The following is an 18,122-nucleotide window of genomic DNA, read 5'->3' on the forward strand; positions in this document are numbered from 1 at the left end:
CGGTCCCTACCCCTCCCCGACATGATCTCGGTCAGGCTCTGGCCTTCGTCCTCCAGAGGGACAATTCTACGCTCACATCTGAGCTCCTGAGGCCCAGCACTTTTCAGGTGAGGACACACACACCCTCATGGCCCACAGGACCCCTCAGCCCCCGCTGTGGCCTTCTGCAATCCAACTTCTCGATGTTTTAGGGCTTCTTCTCCTGGCAGGTGGCTGCTTCTCCAAGCACCATGCCTGTGAGAGTCTTTTACTAGCAGATGGATCCACAAGCCTCGAGGGGTGGAGGGTTATTCCCATGGGACACTGTGCTGAGGATGGCATCATAACCAAAATAGGCCACATAGGTTGAAAATAAACACTTTATGCAAAGACGTCCTTTAAGTTCCCATCATGGACCTCTCTGGGACTGCTGCCCCAACCCACGGACAACATAAGTAGGGGCCAGGTTGAAAAACCCAAAAGGGGCAGCCTGGAAGCAAATTGACAAATGGAGTCTGAAAGCAATGGAGAATGTGGAAATGTCAGGCTGGGGTGGGGACAGGACGAACCCCAGCTCATCCGGCTTGGCTTAGAGTCAAGGTGCTAAACTCCTGGCTCCATCGAAGCACAAGTTCCTCGCTTTTGGCTGGAGACAAGACACTGTAAGTCTCGTTCTGCAGACATCTCATACGGGACACCTACATGGGGATTGGGTACACACAGTCTGGGTCACAGAGCCAGGAGCCAGAGAGTAGAGGTGGGGAGGTGTCAGGAGTCCCCAAAGAACCAGAGGCAGGCAAGCATGGGCACAGGGCAGTAGAGGGAAGGAGAAAACTCAGATGTGGATTTTTCAAACTGCCAGAGACACCAAGAGGCCCAACCCCTGTTTTTAGAAATGAGGCTGAGGCTGGGGGAGGAAGTGACTTATTCCAGACTACTTGCTGAGTAAGAGCAGGAGTTGAGGGTGAGACCTCAACAAGAATTCTCAGTCCAGCTGGGGATCTTCCTGTGGTGCCTTCAGAACCCTCATCTCTCATAGGTAGCCTCCCTCCCAGACCCTTCCAGCCTAGGGGGACCTTGCTTACACCGAGGCTGGAAGAGTGGAGGAGAGGAAGCATTTTGATGGAGGCACCTGCCCTGAGAGGCAAGGAAGGGAACTGCTTTCCACATCCCTGAGGCTGGGATCTGGGGGGTGGAGTAGGGGGTGAGGGGATGGGGGTTGGCTCAGAACAGACCCAACCAAGGTGACCGATTGAGGGGCTGATGGGAGAAGGAGGGGGCAGGGTGAGGGGCTCACCTTCTTATCCCGGTTTCTCATCAGACACTGTTGGCTTTTGAAGGCACAGTAGTTTGGGTACTGCACATAGTCTGTGTCACAAATCTAAGCCAAGAGCCAGAGAGGGGGCGGTGGGGACATATCAGAAGCCTTACAAAACCCCAGCTCTCTAGAGTGTCCACAGTACCAGCACTAGGGTCAGGAATGTGGCCCTTCCGAACCAGACCTTCTATACTTAGGGTGCCCCCTCTCTGAGGAATAGGCCTTTGTCCCCTCTGCCGTTTCCGTCCCACTCTGTCATAGTTCAGTTAGTGGGAAGAAGCCAGGAGCCAGAGAGTGGGAAGTGGCTGTTCTGTCGGTCAGCTTGCTGAAAAAATGGCTGAGGAAGGGGGAACTGAGAAGGGGGGCACAAGGCTGCAGAACATGGGAAGGGGGCCCAATTGGTGGTCCAATCTCAGGGAGCCTTCTAATGATGGGTAAATGAGGGAGAGGGTAGAACAATCTCTAATGTGTGGCCTTGGGTGAATCACTTCCCTCTGTGGACCTCACCTTCCCACCTATAAATCCAGGGGAGCAGCAGAGATGATCTCTGAGATCCCTTCCAGATCTACGGTCCCAGGGATTAGATCTGGGCAGGAGTCCCTCCACTAAACCACAGAAGGGAGTGGCCTGGTCTCAGGCACAACAGATAGTTCCAAAGGGGAGGTAGCTTTGGGGAAGTGAGAAGCAAAGTTGATGCAACAGGGAAAGCACAGGAAGAGTCCAGGGATAAAACTGTCAAACTGAGACAGTGAAATACTGGGTCACAATATTTGGTGGCCCCTCAGGCATCACCTAGTCATTTGTTACAGGGATGAATATAACTTTGGCCTAGAGAGGGAAGTGACTCTACCAAAGCCCCTCGGCAGGTAACTGGCAGAACTGGGACCAGAACCTCTGTCTCCTGTCTCCGAGTCCCGCCCCGACCGCCCCTCCTAATTCCTCCTCCTTTGTCAAATGCAGTCCCGCTCTACTGTGTGTGCAGGGTCTATTGGAGAGAGGCAGGAGGCTCAGTGAGGACTGGTTCTCAGAAGCCAAGGGCCCATGCCCTAGAATGGGCTGCCTAGAGCAAGTAACCAGAAAGAACTGGGATGAGTGGGGTTGGGCTGAACTTTGGGGAAAGGTGCTGACCTTGGTAGGAAAATCCCCATCCTGGAAGCTAAGGAACTCAGTCTGGAGCCAGCTGGCAACTCGATTATCTTCACAGCCCTTTGTGGCTAGCCGGGCACACCAAAAGTCCATGCGGAGACCGCCGTAAAAATCCATCCCATAAAAGCGGCCCGATTGTACAGTCCCCATCTGTGGCACATGGGATAGGGACAGGGGAGGCATGCACATTCCTGACCCCCTGCAGGCCTCCCTTCCCACTGCCCAGATCTGCCTGGAGCCTGAGCACCCCACCCCCCACCCCCTGCCACTGCAGGCTGCCCAGCTAGTTAGGTACCTGAATGCCAACGGACAAGCTCTGAGATGTAAGCAAGGGGCTCATGAAGGGTGTTTTGTGGGAGCTGTCACACTGCTGCCGCTGTAGGTTGGCCTCTGAGTGGCACTGCTCCAGCTTCAGGGAGCAGAAGTCACAGAGCGGACAGGTAGCTATATGCTGCCGTCCAAGGCTGTCACAGACCTGGGACAAGAGTGTGGCTAAGAGGCTGAGGCTGAGACTTTCCCACGCCTCAGCCCTCCAGAGCCATCCCCACAAAGTCTTTGCATTTAGGTTCTTCAAAAAGCTTCTCTGTCTTTTCTCCCTCCCCCCGTCCCCAAGGGTTCCTCAAGGACCTCGCCTCCGCTCTCTATTTGTTCACCCTCCTCCTGGATGATTTATCTACTCCCAGGTAATCGTCATCTCTCTGCAGGTGACATCCAGGTCTTTAGCATCAGTTCTGATCTCTTTCCCAAACTCCAAATCCTCAATTGCCAAGTGCCTGACAGATGTCTACCATCGGGTGGCCTACACCCACCCCTAACTTATCTGAATAGCACTCCTAACCATCTCTCGCTCCTTCTCTCCCTCCTCCCCAATGATAATGCTATTTACAAAGAGTTGACACAGCGCTAGGCACCATGGCTATAAACCCCATCATCTCATTAGCCCTCCCAGGAGCGCCACACTAGCATAGGTACTAATAATGTCTCCATTTGACATGAGAAAACAGGCTCAGTAAGGCTAACTTGCTCAGAACCACACGTCTCAGAGAGGGTGGAGCTGGGACAAAGATCCACAGCCTTTCTAACTTCAAGACCTATACTCTAAGCACCTAGGTTCAAAACCTCCAAGTTCTTGGAAGACATTCTTCAGAGTGGAGCTACTCACCTCCTAGCTGGACTCTCCACCCCGAGCCCCTCCGAATTCCCAGGAGGATCTCCAGTCAATGCATCCTCCTCCTGCTGCACCCATAGGTACCGCACGCTCACAGTGACAAAATCTCCCACATCACCTTGTTTACTCCGCACAACAGCTCATAGGGATGCATGGTCATGTCCCTGACCAAAAATGGTTACTAAATTCCTCTTTCCTACCAAATTAAAAACAAATGCTTCAGACTGCCATTCGAGGTTTTCCACATTGTGACACTTACTATTATATATCTTTGACTCCTACTGCTTTGCTCCCGGCAAAATGGGCTCCTTACTGTTCCCTTAACCAAAGCCCAAAATCCAGTGGGCTCTCCATGACTCCTGAACTTGCCACACTTAAAACACTCTCTCAACACCTATCATACGCTTTTATAATGCTGCTGAATCTCTCCTGGGCTCTAGGCCTTTTAAGGGCAGGAGCAATATGCTCATTCTTAGTTCCTCATGAAATCTCTTCTCTTTCTTGCACATACGTACTATTCCCTCTAGCAGGAACCTTCTACCAAGCCCCTTCTTTTGCCTGTTTAATGTCTTGCCTCCTCAGGTTTCAGTTTAAACATTAGTTCCTCTAAGAAGCATTCTCCGATCCTCCCAAATGCAGACAGTCGTGCTCCCCTTCCGCTCTCTCTGCACTTTGTACTTATCTATCACAGCGTTTATCCCAGCATGCTGTTCTGCCTGTTTCCTCGTCTGTCTCTCCCGCTAGACTCCAGAGCTCCAAGACGGTTGGATCTACTGTATTCATTGCCAACATCTCAAATACCTAGCACAGAGTTGGAGCCCAATCAATATTTGTTGAACAAATGGACGAATGGATGGCATACCAGCTCTCAACAAATGTTTGCTAACTTGTATTATTTGAAAACCTAAAGGATATTTTTCTGGGACTAGGACTGGCTGGGTGCTGAGGACACAGTGAGACTGAAATCTCTCTACAGATCCTTGGAATGGGTTCTATGACCCCTGTGGAAAGGAGAGCTGCATCTGCGGCAAAGCCAAGTATTGAAGATGGTGAACTGGATCAGGAGACGACTCAAGCCTAACAACTCAGAGAGCTGAAGAATGAATTCTGGGTTGGAATAGATTCCAGACTAGGTCTTGAGCCTTCCTCCTTTAAGCTGAGCTGGAGATGTCCTTGCAGAGAAGGTTTCCCACTTGAAGAGAACCTCTCCAGCGATGCCTCACGTTTGCTATATCCCTGCTCATCTCCCCCATTCCCATGGCCTAGTCCAGTGCCAGGCCCAGAGGACGCCCAGTGAGCATGTATCCATTAAACATCATGGTGGGCATACCGTCTTCCCGAAACCAAGGATCTCATCCTCCACGTGCCGCCAGGCCCTGGCTGTGGGGGTCATGGTGCAACTGTTCTCCATAATGGAATAGCACATCACCAGCAAAGCCTCCACGTGGGGCAGCTGCAGGAGGCTGCAAGGAGACAGCACTGACTGGTGGGGGTGGGCCAGAGGGCTGGGGCAGAAAGCCACATCCACTCTCTTCCCCTCCCCTCAGCCTCAGTTCTTGGGTCACACACAGTCAGTGAGCTCGATGGAGCCTCAGAGGCATCTGGACCAACTGCCTCCTTCCAAAAATGAGGAACTGAGGTCCAGAAAGGGGAAGTAGCTTTCTCAAAGTTGCGATGTTAATTAAGACCAGAGACAAGACCGGAACCCAAGTCAGTAGCTCCAGGTACAGGGCTCATTCCATTCCATTGTATAGAAAACAGGCACTCAAGGGCGGTGCTTAAACCACTGATGGCCAAGAACAGGCGAGGTAGGTAATTGCTACGTGTGCCTGAAGCCCAACCAAGTCTGAGTGGGTCTGGAAGTTGAAGCTGGGAAAGTCGGCTTCTCATTGCCAAAGAAGGCAGCAGGAAGGGTAGGGCTGGTGGGGGCCCAGGACTTCCTGTACCTGCCAGAGTTTTGGCTTTTCCACGTGGAGTCCTCATCATACACATCATTCCTTTCATCCATTTCCTGGGCAGATCGAATGAGCTCCTGAATATTCTCCATCATCACAGGTGTAGTCTCCACTTCCCGCACCCGGGGAGTGAAGGAAAAAGGGTTGGAAGATAAAACTTCAGCCTGGAACTTGGGCTGTGAGTCTGTCTGCAGCCCAGACGTGGCCTCCAGTCCCTCCTCTGTCTCCTCTCCTTCCTCCTGCTTCCCCTCCTCCTCCTGCTCCTCTTCCTCCTGCTTGTCTTGCTCCTGCCCTTCCTCCTCCTGCTTGTGTTCCTGCCCTGGATTTGGCTTGTGATCTGACCCTGGCTCCTGGCCTCCCAGGGAAAGGGAGGACTGCAGCAGCTCTTCGACATTGCTGTTGAGCCGCTCGGGCCAGGACTGGAAGGCCTGCTGCTCTGTGGCTGCAGCTGGGTTTGGGAGGGATCAAGAAAGAGAAGGAAGGGAATGGTTAGCTTTCTGGACGCCCGAGTGCCTTCGTTCACAAAGAGACACACACATAAACACCAAGACAGAAGAAAGCAGCCTAAATCATACTTATTCACACAGCCAAGTATAAAAGACACAGAAAGAGTATGAATATCAAAACAGATTACCATGGTGATTGTGGTGTTGGTAGTTATGTCACCTTTCCGCCTCTCTCACAAGTGATTCTCTTCCTTAACTCCCACCTCAAATACCACCTGTTGTCCTTTTCACTTAGGAAACACCAATATTCTAAATAGCTAATCCTTTCCAGACTGAAGATGTTAGCTTATAAAAGTCCCAGAGGACTTCCAAACACGGGTATGTTTTTGAGCATTAAGGAAAAATGGATTCAGGGCAGACTTGTAGTAAGTAGTGTCAGAAGATATTCTGGGATAGGAAAGCTCTAACTTGTATTCATAAAAAGCAGCCTCTCCCATATGTAAAGAGAGGCCTTTCCCCATCTCCCACCCTCGCTCAACTGTCTTCCCATTTCCCTACCCCTGATGCCTTAAATCCTGGGCTCGGGGATTTGTGGAAGGAGTTGCTGGTAGTCTTCCAGGTGCTGGGAGGGTCTCACCTGTGAGGTGTGATGACATGGGGGAGGTCACGGTGGTGGGTGGGACTTCAGCAGAAGAGTCTATCCTCTTGGGAGTGTTAGGTGAGAGAACTGAGACTGGTTGGGAGCATCGGACTCTCTGCAAGAAGAGAAGGAATGTGGGAACGCCTTTCCCAAAGGGTGGACTTCTACTCCAGCTTACTCGTCAGTCTCTTTTCCAGCATGCCTTCTGTCTCACAGTTCCTGGGCAGGGATGAAGGGACATGGTCCCGGGTAGAACCCTCCACACCAGAGAAAGGGTTCCCCTGCAAGGTAAAACCCAGTGTCTAGGCCACACCCCTGCCTTCAGTCTCTTGTGTTTGACTTGAATGAAATCACTGGCCATTAGAAGAAATGGAAGGGCTTATCTCTTTGCCTCTTCCCATCCCTCTTCCCTCCTTTTCTTGCAGTAACAGGAGTGTTCTGACAGTCGGAATGCCCAATGTGAGGCTGTATTCGTACACAATCTGGGTGAATAACAGGCAAAGTGGCATGAGGGAGAATCTAAGGATGGCCCTCCTAGAGCCCTCCCTCAGCTCCTTACTGCCATTGCCTCTCTCTCAGTCCTGCAACACCAGATTTACCTTCGTCCCGGGCCTCACCTTGGCATAGAAGACGTGGTTGGAGCAACGGTACTGAGTAAACTGGCAGAAGGATTCAAACCAGGAGGCATAAGGGAGGTCGGAGCAAACAGCGCCTGAGAAGGGGCAGGGATGGAGAAAGTGAACACACCAGGGGGAGCTCCGTCCTGGATGGGGAAGTGGGCATATTGGGCCTGGAGAGTGAAGAATACGGGCATAGGGTAAGAGGCCAGCCACACCATTTCCTGTCTCCTGAGCACAGGGCTGCCCCACTAGTAGGGCCCTCACCATCAGGCACCAAGCCGTGATTCTCATATTGGTCCAGCTGGACAAGGGTGGGATTCCGGCAGCCATGGCTTGCACGGAGCCGGCAGGTAGTCTCTGCTTTCCAGGTAGGGGTCAGCAGTGCGAAGAAGCGTTCATATTCGGTGGGAGAGAGAGGGCTGCCCGGAGTGGAGGCTGAAATTGAATCCTGGGCTGGGGTAGTTGATGGAGGCAGGAGCAGCACTGCGAGGTGGGGAACAGACTGATGGATGGATGCAACTCCAAAACCCGCTCCAGGCCTGGGACAGACCCAGCCTGGCCAGCGGGGCACCGTGCAAATTAGGAACCGGGGATGTCTGCCAAGTGGTGCTGCCAGGGGCAGAGACAAAGGTGAGCCCGGGGGAGATCGGGAGGACATTCAACGCAACCTCCCTGAGAGACGTTTCAGAAAGTAAAGGAAGGGATCTCCGGAGGGAGAAGACCGAGCCCGGGGAGGAAGAGACCGAGTAGATGGGAATTCTCACCCTTCAGGAGTGAGAGAAGGAAGCCGGCGGCAAGCTTCCTCATGGCCCCAGACAACCCGCACGCGTTTCCCAGACCAAAGCGGGCCTCTAACCCGCCAAGCCAGAGAGCCGGCAGGAGCGGGCTTTCTGACGTCACAGAGGGCCGGGGGCGGGGCCTCAGTAACTGACGGGTGTGGGGGTATGGGTCCTCTCGTGTCATATATTCCAGCTGGATAGGGCGATGGCAAAGTTATCACTGACGCAGTACCTTTGATGGAGTAAGTTCTGTGTTGTTCTTTATGTGCCTCACCTTCTTCCATTAACAAGGTAATACGTTAGAGTGGATACTCTCATCCCTATTTTACAGATGATGAAACCAGGACTCGAAGAAACAGTCTGCCCAGTAGGCAGTGAGGCTTCATGTGAGTACAGTACAGACAGGGTTCTGGGGCGGCACACACAGAATGTACAAAACAAAGTCAGGGCCTACCTGGGGAGGTACCAGAGAGAAAGCCTCCAGGTAGGAAATGAGCCAAAAGGGGAAACAAGCAGGGTGCAGGTGAGGGGGCACTCAGGTGTAAGAATGGCTCAGCCTACAGAAGTGCTTTCCCAGTGGGAGGTGAGCAAGACAATTGGAAGGGGAGAAAACATTTTTGTTTTGTGTTTAAAATAAGAAATCAAGCTAATATTTAGTATAATAGTATATGTATAAAACGCAAATACACATTTATTGGAAATTAAGTGAAAGAGATGTTTTATGGAGAAAAGATAAACAATTTAAAAAGTTTTGGAAACCCCGGGTCTGAGGCACCCCCCAGCCAGCTCTGTCCTTCCCAAGTTGAGAACTTGTGCATTCTGGGGTACTTCTGGTTCCATGTCCTGTCCTACTTCTGGCATGTCATCGTCCTGTTTCATATCAAACCCAGAGATGCAAAACAAAAAAAACTGCTTAGCACATGTACTAAAATGCTGTCTCTACAAAAAACACAGCAGGCCGACAGGTATAGCTTTTATTCCCCTACCAAATTCCTTCACATGTGTCTTATCTGCATTCCACCTTGTCCCCTCTGCCATTCACAGGGCCAGGGTGACTCCTCTTGGCACAGAGGAAGGGGTGCCCCTTTAACTAGGGCCACAGCCCAGATAAACTGGGGGACCCCCCCACCATGGAAAAAGCAGGAAGAGAATGATGAAAGTTTATTATACCACGGCCCCCCCCCGCCACGGGGGGTAGGGAATTAGGAGGGCTGGGGGAGTGCCCCCATGCTACTGCCCAAGTCCTTAAATACAAAGCACGGGGAGTAAGGAGGACCATCCCTCAGAAATACAGCACCAACCTCAGCATGGAGGCAAAAGGAGAGTGGGCAAGACCACTTCCCTCTGAAGGGGTGGGCTGAATGAGAGCACACATCCTCAGTGGCTGCGGCACCCCTCCCTACCAGGATTTGGATGCAGCCTCAGCACCAGGAGTAGGGAGAGTGGAGGAGAAGGGATGCTAACACTGCACCATCCACTTCTCCCTGAACGCCCTGGCCCCAGCACAGGCATTCCTCTCCCCACTAGCCCGGGTCCGGGGATGTGGAAGAAAGTCTGTTGGAATCCAAGGCCCTTATCTATTTCTTCTTCCGTTCTTGGGAACAGCGTGGGCAAAACCTAAAAAGGAATGAACGGAAAGATAGAGAAGGGGAGGGAGAAAGGGAGTGAGGGAGAACGCCTTCTGTTACACCATTTAGGGGCAGCTCAGCTCTTGCCGTAACTCTCACTCACCATTTCCCCCGAGGCTTGGTTGTCAGCCCCACACAGGCAAAGTGGAACCACTCTATGGAACACTAGAAAAGGAACAGGATGGAAGAAGCAAAAGTCGGACCAGGGTGGGGCAGAGGAAAGCAAAGAAGTCCCCAATCCTAGATTCCTTAGTATTCCCCTATCCCATCCCTTTGGAGAATTCTTAGAGGTCCCAAGGCCAAACAACTCCAACCGCCTTCTTCCTATTCTGAAGTCCCACTATTCAACTATTTTCCCTCCTCTAGTTCCCACTCTCTTTATGTCCCCTAGGATCCCCCATTCTGAGGCAAAACGGTTCTCACATCAGGGTTGTCACAGCCAATCATCTCTCCATAGGAGACCTGGTGACAAAGGCAATAGGTGGGTTCGTTGGGATCCACAGGCATATCCAACACATCAGAGGGATGGACACTGCCAAAGGTCACTGAGGGCATCCCATACTCAGGACTTCTGCATGCCAAGAGGAAGAGAAAGTGTCATCTGTATGCCAAAGGTAACTACAACTTGAGGCCTTGGTGGGGCAAGTGATTTGGGGCTTCTCCGTCCAGCAAATAGCAAAATGATAAGGAGAGGAGATACTGGCACAGAAGATAGAGAAAGTGGCAAGGGGCAGGGTGGGGTGGGAGTGGGGGGTGGGAGAGAAGAGCATGTCATCTGACAAAGTGCTCCCTGATACACTCACGTGCGCACAAGTTTTAACTTCTTCTGGGCAGCCTTGGGGGCTTCTTCATCTGAGTTTTTCCCTTTGGAACGAGCACGGGAAGCTTTCTTCTCCTTCTGAGTCCGGCCTTCTAGGAAAGAGGGGGAAAGCCAGAAGGCAGAGAGACAGAAAGACGGGTTAAGACCTCTTTCTTCTTCTTTCCAACCTGATGCCCCTCCCTCATAGCTGGAGAGCTGGCTTCTTCTCTCTCTGCATCCTCACCCCGCCTCTCACAGCCCACCCCCCTCCTCACTCTTTTTGCCTTTGCTGGAAGAGCTGTCATAGTCACTTGACTCAATCTGTTTCTCCTTCAAGTCAGCCTCAAAACGAGCCAGGTCTGTGTCCAGTCGCCGAATGTGTTTGTCCACCTGGATGGGAAGGGAGGAGAAGGAGGAGGTACAAGTCTGGTTCCAGTAAAAGAAAACAGGCTAAGACAGATTCTATGGATCTCTCAGACCCAAAACAGATCCCGACATAGCTGAAGGAGGGGTCTAGGACCCCAAGGAATAGATAGGAGGTAAGTGGGGAGCCATGAACAGGGCCATACCATCTCATAGGTCTGCATGGCAAGTTGCACCTTGTCGTCACCAAATTCCTTGCATTTGCCATAGGCTTCCTGGATCTGTTTGAGAAGAGCCAGTTTTTCCTCGGAGCTCAGGTTGCGGGCGCTACTCATATACTCAGTGGCCAACTTGTCAATCTCAGCCTTCAGGTCTACAACAGAGAGAGGCCTGGTCACAATGGCCCGAGCGGCTAGGTGAAACACACTTCTTCCTCTTGTTCCTTGGACCTTTTCCATTGACCATGATAACCTTCCAACTAAAACGTACTGAAGGTACTGTGCCATGTACTCAAGTAATACAACATACTGACAACATTTGTTTAAGGGTGACTTCCGGTGCTGAAAACATTGCTATCAGTAGAAACAAATTATTGAAACGTAATGATGGATCCTTTGCACATTGCACTAATATGAAGTATATCTTTGTTGATGTCTGAAGATGCTTCTTTGCAGGGTTTCTGCTGCTTCTTGAACCGTGAATTCTGTCTCAAAAACCACCTGGCTTCTTGTCTCAAAAATATCCCACAACAGTTCTGAGTACTGTAAGCCAGGCTGGGTCATCCACTGCTGCTGGCTTCTAGTCTGTGCATCCATTTAAAATGAAACCCTAGTTCATTAATGTAACAGTTCTTCTACTTACTGCCACCCTATTTTGCTCATCATTTGCAACTTGCTAATATTTCTCCTCACTTTTTTTCTGTTTGCTATCTTCAATATTGCTCCAAACATTTTAATATTGGAAGGCAGGTGATGTCCCAAGACACGGAGACTGCAGAGTCTACTACCTAATATTTGGTAGGACTCATAAATAATGTCCATGAAGAGACAGAAGCATGACTGTAACAGTGTGCAGCAACAGACAACGCGAAGTGTGCAGTCTATACTTATGCCCCATTTGTTTGAGGTCTTTGGAGGAAGCTGAAAAAGAAAGTAGTTCAATGATCTCCAACCAGTCTTTCTGTGCATCAACTCAAGAGTTGGAACTGTATTACGAAGCAAGCAAGCAAGCTGGTTCTCAGAATTCGGCAGGCAGTTCTCAGGGGCCTACGTCCAGGATTTTAGATGCTGGTCACCTTTTCATGAGTAAAGTTACCCAGAGTAACTTAAATCACAGTTTTAGGTATTCTAACACCAGCTTGTTACATCCTTGAGCATGGCTACATAAGGATGGAAGATAAGACCTGTATATCTTTCAGCAGGTATGGGGGATAGCTCCAACAAACATCTTTGACCTTGAAAAGACCAACCTGACCATTCCAAGTATTCACTTGAGGCATTCACACTTCAAATGGATGCCTAATGCAGCCAAACTTGCTCAACGTCCAAGGCCACAGGTGGTATCTAGTGCTTCTGTAAGGTTGAATACACAGTAGAGATCCTGATGTTAATTGCTGTTTTTCCTCTCTCTTTAAGAACTTCTCATACAGCAAAGCTCCTGTCTACATGAGTTGCAGTCCAAAGCCACACTGAATTTTGTGACAGTAAAATTAACAATCCAGTAGAGCAGGAAGATTCTAGCCTTCCTATAAATATATTGAACATGGAGAACAGAAATGATTCTAGAGTTTACTGTGGTTTATTGAATTCTTCTTGAGGAAGATATGAAGAACACAGCGTCTCTGAATTCTTCAGGCATTGTCCCAATATTCCATTTGTTATGGAAAAGCTGATATACATATGCAGATCATCACTCTCCTTTTAAGAAATGCAAGAGTGAAAAAGAGAGAAGCCACAGTCCTCCAGATCAGACCAAACGATATGGTACCACCGAACAGAAAAAGAAATGATCACACACACTCAGTGTAACACATGGATTCCTTACTCTGTACGTACCCTCTGTTCTTTGGTCCAGGTCCCTCATGAGCTGAAAATTTCTCTGTAGTTCAAAGGGGAGGTTTTCGATACCTAGGGAGAAGAGGAGAAACAGAATCACTGGACTTCATAGGCCTTATAGCTGCTTTTAAAGTACAGGTCTAAAACAGGACTCAGTTTTCCCTCCTTTGAACCCTTGGATGTATCTGTGATGGCATTCATCATTCCTTTCTCAGAAGAGGCTGTGTCTGCCTCTCCACAACTAACCTCTCCATCTCTGCACAGCTTTCCCACCCTTTTTCCCTTCAGTGACCTTACTCTACAAACAAGCCCTTGCTCTTCATTTTCAGTCTCTGACTCCAAGCTTCTTGCCCTCAACTCACAAAAACTCTCATGGTATCCTCCACCACTCATCACATACACACAATCTGCTCTCTGTATAGTAGCCAGAATATTCTTTTAAAAAATGAAAATCTGATCAAGCCACTCTACGGCTTATAACCCTCCAGTTAACTTCCTACAGTACTATTCCTTGTCCTATTCTGCACTTTCTGGTCCTGGCTTACCTCACACCAGCCTTCACTCATGTCAGTCTCCCTTTGTGCTCTCTCTGCTCAGATCATACTGGCCTCCTCTGAGTATCTGGAACTTACGAGCATTCCTCCTGCCACTTGGCTTTCCACATGCTGCTCTCTGCCTGGAATGCACCGCCTGGTCTTCCTGATCCCACTTCCACCATACCTCTTGGCCTACTTCATTCTTCAAAGCTCAGCTCAACCTTGACTTCTCTGGACTCCAACAAGTGTCTTGGATTACACTGTCAAGTTTTTCTGTCTCTACCTTGCTTGGCACATATCCAGCTATAATTAAATAATTAATTGTATAATTTCTTAGGCTTTTTTTGTTTTTGGGTATCTGTGTCCCCAACTCTCCAGAAAGGCTGGGCATGCCTGTCTTCTGTTTCCCTAGTGTTTATAGAACTATGACTTGCATACAGAGGGACCTCAATAAATACATGAATAAATGCATGAATATTTATGTCTCTCCCATAAAAGAAAAATCTCTTTGCATGATTCCACTTCAAACTTTTAAAATGCCTGCACTGCTTTAACCTATAACCTCAGATCTGCCACCACCAGTTTACTGAGATTACTTTAAGTCACTAATGACTTATCAAAGCAAGTGACCTATTGTTAGTCCTATTCTAACATATGTGTCTGAAACATCTTTTCTCCTTCGAGTAACTTTCTTCCTCTTAGGATTCCAAATCTCATCATATACTTACTGGTAATTCCAACATTGACATTTCCATAGCCTGTCCATTAAATGTTATGTTTTCTTGAGATTACACTTTAATCCTCTCATTTTCTCACTTGTTTTTCCATGATCCTGAGCTCATTCATTCTCATGGATACAATTACCATTCCTATGCTTAAGTCTAAATTAAATTAAATATGTTGCTTTTACTCCTGAATTTCCTATCTTGTTGATGATATACTGTCTACCTCACGTCCCAAGCAGGAAATCAAGAAGTCACCTTAGATCCTTCCTTCTCTCTCAACCACTGAGTCACCAATCAGTCCTGTCATAATTAACTTCTAAATACTTCTGTCACTCCTTGAGATCAGATCCTCATCTCTGACCCGGACTGTTATCACTAATTGATCTCCCTATTACCAATGTTATGCTCCAATTTATCATACATACAGTTACTTTCCTTTATAAAAATCACTCTATTTAAAAAATCTGTTGGGTCCTCACTATTTAAAGTGCAAGCTTCTTAGCGTGACTTTAAAAGAGCTTGCACACTCTAGCCCCAGCCTCTTTCTCCAGTGTCTCTTCCCAGTCTTTCACCTAGAGTCCTATATATCAAACACTCTAACCTCACTTTTCCCTGACCTTGCCACAAACCCATTAAGACTCCACCTTCAAGACTCGATTCAAACATCACATCCTCTGTAAAGCTTTAACTCCATCCCCAGGTAATTAGTCTCTCTCCAGTGTTATCAAGTGTCCTTTCAATGTATTTCTAGTATTTCACTTGTCACACTATTTTATCCGTATTAGCAGAATCTGTTTCCTACAAGAGACTATGAGCACTTGAAGGCAGGGGCTATGTCTTACTTATTTTTGTATATCCTCAGCACCTGCCATTATGTCTGATCCATCACAAGCCTTCAATGAACGAACGAATGAATGAATGACTCCCAACATGAAGACAAATGTAAGCGCATAGGGTGACATACTTTGTGAAGGGGTGGGTTACATAAACGGCATAAACGTAACACTAGATTTCCATTTGATGGGAATTGGATCTTTACTCCAACAAGAGAAGCGTTCCAGCTCATCATCTGACAGTGGTCACTCACAACCCACATACCCATGAGAAGCCACTTCTGAGAAAGAACTTAGCGGAGGAGCCGCGAGGTCTTTGTCGCTGCTCCAAATGGCAGTGGGTGATATACTAAAACGACCGATTCTGAGAAAAAAATACACCGAGGCTGGAGACCCTGAAGATGGGGACAGCAAACATCTTTCCGGCTCTGCACATTAGCCCTTCAAGAGACATCAGCCCCGCCGCGCAGCCCCTCCCTCATCTACACCCCAAATCGCAGCCTAGACCCCGCTGCCCCGCCCCCTCTTTCTTCATATCCTCCAATATTTTCTCTCCCGGAACCCCTTCACAATCGTGACCTTCTAACCATCGGGACTTCGGGGCCATAGATCTTCTCAGCCCTGATCCCCGCCACCACTCTGTTGACCCCTGACCCCCTCCTCCAGCCTGCTCTTACTGTCCAGATAATGTTCCAAATACATCCCCGCAGCCATCTTGAAGCAAAACAAAGCAACTTCCGATCCTCCCCGGAAGTAACTGAAACACGATAAGCGCTGAAGCTATTATTCTTAGGTTAGGGCCTTTCCGCCCTTAAAAGGAGAACTTCCGCCCTTAGTAAATTATCCGCTGGGACACATCCGCCCGTTGTTGACGCTTGTCCTTTTGCGTAAGTAGCCAGGACCGCCCGTAATGAGGCGCCTTGAAGCGGCTTGAACCCGCTTCCGCCCTTCCTCAGCCCCCCATGCGCGACCGACCGTGGCAGGCATGACGTCACTGGAGATCGCCATTTTGCATTCTCTATCAAACTTTTTTTCCCTCCAAAACGGGAAAGTGCGGTAATGAAGTAAAAAAAACCCAAAACACCTTGTCTTTTTAGGATTGTATTGCATAAACACCCCTTTTCAGTAACTGGGGAATCTTTCCCTTTTGCAGAATATGAATCTGGTGACTAGAGCAGGTCCTGCCTGAATCAAGATTTTGTTAATGAAGTTGCGGAGGCTAATCCGTGTTGAGATTTAAACCCTTGGCATTTCTTTTCACGCACACGAGTACCAACTCCCTAGGATTATTTTTTTAACATGGAGAAAGGTTATTACTTATAAACTCAGCTTATAAGTACAAAGCACTACTCACACAATAAAGGTCTAATTATTTTTGTCAAGATTCCTGTTCATTTCCACTCGAATACATTCTCACACAAAATGACATAGTACTTCCGGCCTTGCCCTCGTTTGTCTCCCTTTTTATTTGAATTTATACGTGATGTTAACTAGCATCATGACTGAAAGAAATGGGGTATGGATCTCAGTTCCAACTGAGCCAGTTAGATGCCAGCTATTACCCTAGTCAGCTGCAACACAATGAAAACTGCTTTTCATCAGGATGGAAAGCAATCAAGTGCATGACAGGGTACCAGCACAAGCCCATAGCCTAAAAGTGGTGTTAGCATGACAGTGGAGATCATTTGTCACCCCTCAGACATTCTTAATAATTATCGATGGCACATGGTCACTTTTTAATGATTTTTCAGCCATATAATTTAGACCAAATATGTGAAGAAGAGTAAGATGAAACCCCCAGTTTACTACTGAGCAGGTGGTAAGATAACAGCAATAGAATCTAGAAGACTTCATTCCCAGTATCATGCGCCTGGGTAATTTAAGCTCTGTGCCTATTCTCTGTAAAATGAGAACAACAGTACCTATTTCATTGCCATGAGTGAGCATATCCTTAAAAAAAGTAGATTCTGGTTCTAATACCTGGGATGTCAGGGTCTTTTCAACAGTTGGTTAGAGCAGGAGGGGAAAATGTGGTATTCAGAAGTTAACAAACATTGGCATATTTGGTCGTGTAATACATTCATTAGTGTCACACCACAGGTGGAGACTATCTTGGATACCCACACACAAGAATGAACTCTAAATTAAGCGGGCATTATTTCACTGACTATCCACTCTCTACTGGGTAAAGAACATCGTTGCCCAGCAGTCCCACAGATAGCCATGTTATCAGACATGAGAGCTTTGTCACTTTTTCTGTGCTTTAAGGTCTTTTAATTCTCAAAAAGGAATCTCGCAGGTGATCTAGCCCAATCCCTTCATTTAAGAACTGAAGAAGCATCTTGGCCAACACTGGTTGATAGCAGGGCCAGAGCTGACGTCCAGGTTTTTTGACCATGCTCTGTTCCTCAGCACAACTGTCCTACATTGTTATTCATTCCTGGTTGTGATTTCCACCACTGGAAACCTCTGGTTGGAAGTGCCACAGGATAATGAATTATGTGTGTACATACATGCCAACTGGAATTAGCACCGAGCCCACTGATGCTTAGGCAGGACTGCAGAGCCTTTCAAGAGGCCATGCTTGCATTTCTTTGATAAGGAGCTTAGTAGTTTTAACATGACTAAAACCTTGCTCTCACATATTTAGGCGATGCAGTCTTCATGACAAGATTTGTATGTAGAAACTCTCATGAAGATTTCATTTCAGAAATATCAAAGCTGTACCCTTCTAGGACTGGGGATACACACAGAATCTCGTCACACAGCATTCGTTCTTCACATATACACACTCTAGTGTAAACCCTTAGTACTGGCCTTGAACATGTCCCCAAATAGCTTTTTCCCATGCTCACTCACATCAGTAGCTCCACTGCCTCTGATCCTTTTACACGAATTTATTTCTATACAAGGTTCTAAAAACATCCCTTGGTTTGTACATAAGTTTTTTCTTCATTTTAAATTGCTTTATAACAACTGGTTTCCTGATTTTTTTTTCCATTTTCTCTTTTCTCTGAAATCGGCCATGATTTGGGGGGGACAAAAAAAAAAAAAGACAAAAGGAAATAAAAATGTCATTGGCCAGAAGACAGCGTGGGAAAAAAAAAAGGACAAAAATAAAACATCAAATATG

The 18,122-nt window shown here is 48.1% G+C and overlaps 2 protein-coding genes across 6 annotated transcripts; both read right to left on the reverse strand.

Annotated features, from left to right (window-relative positions):
- Positions 1-554: 554 nt before the first annotated feature.
- On the reverse strand, positions 555-8,871 carry ACRBP (acrosin binding protein). Its single transcript, XM_033116488.1, has 10 exons — positions 8,037-8,871; positions 7,537-7,755; positions 7,270-7,364; positions 6,650-6,767; positions 5,558-6,014; positions 4,942-5,074; positions 2,739-2,918; positions 2,426-2,593; positions 1,277-1,360; positions 555-677 (listed from the first exon to the last, which is right to left on the reverse strand). The coding sequence occupies exons 1-10, from the start codon at positions 8,233-8,235 to the stop codon at positions 555-557; spliced, it is 1,776 nt and encodes a 591-aa protein (XP_032972379.1). The 5' UTR covers positions 8,236-8,871.
- Positions 8,872-9,012: 141 nt separating this feature from the next.
- On the reverse strand, positions 9,013-15,803 carry ING4 (inhibitor of growth family member 4). Of its 5 annotated transcripts, none has more exons than XM_033116489.1 (8): positions 15,667-15,803; positions 12,896-12,967; positions 11,048-11,214; positions 10,754-10,868; positions 10,483-10,591; positions 10,103-10,250; positions 9,783-9,844; positions 9,013-9,668 (listed from the first exon to the last, which is right to left on the reverse strand). In XM_033116489.1, exons 1-8 carry the CDS (start codon positions 15,701-15,703, stop codon positions 9,629-9,631), a joined length of 750 nt encoding a protein of 249 aa, XP_032972380.1. In that variant the 5' UTR covers positions 15,704-15,803; the 3' UTR covers positions 9,013-9,628. The 5 variants fall into 5 exon arrangements, with proteins under 5 accessions (XP_032972380.1, XP_032972382.1, XP_032972383.1 ...); XM_033116491.1 differs by having other exon boundaries at positions 10,483-10,588; positions 15,667-15,802; XM_033116492.1 differs by having other exon boundaries at positions 9,198-9,668; positions 10,763-10,868.
- Between the last annotated feature and the right edge of the window lie 2,319 nt (positions 15,804-18,122).

This window comes from Rhinolophus ferrumequinum, chromosome 10, assembly GCF_004115265.2.
Source record: "Rhinolophus ferrumequinum isolate MPI-CBG mRhiFer1 chromosome 10, mRhiFer1_v1.p, whole genome shotgun sequence".
NCBI classification, from domain to species: domain Eukaryota; kingdom Metazoa; phylum Chordata; class Mammalia; order Chiroptera; family Rhinolophidae; genus Rhinolophus; species Rhinolophus ferrumequinum.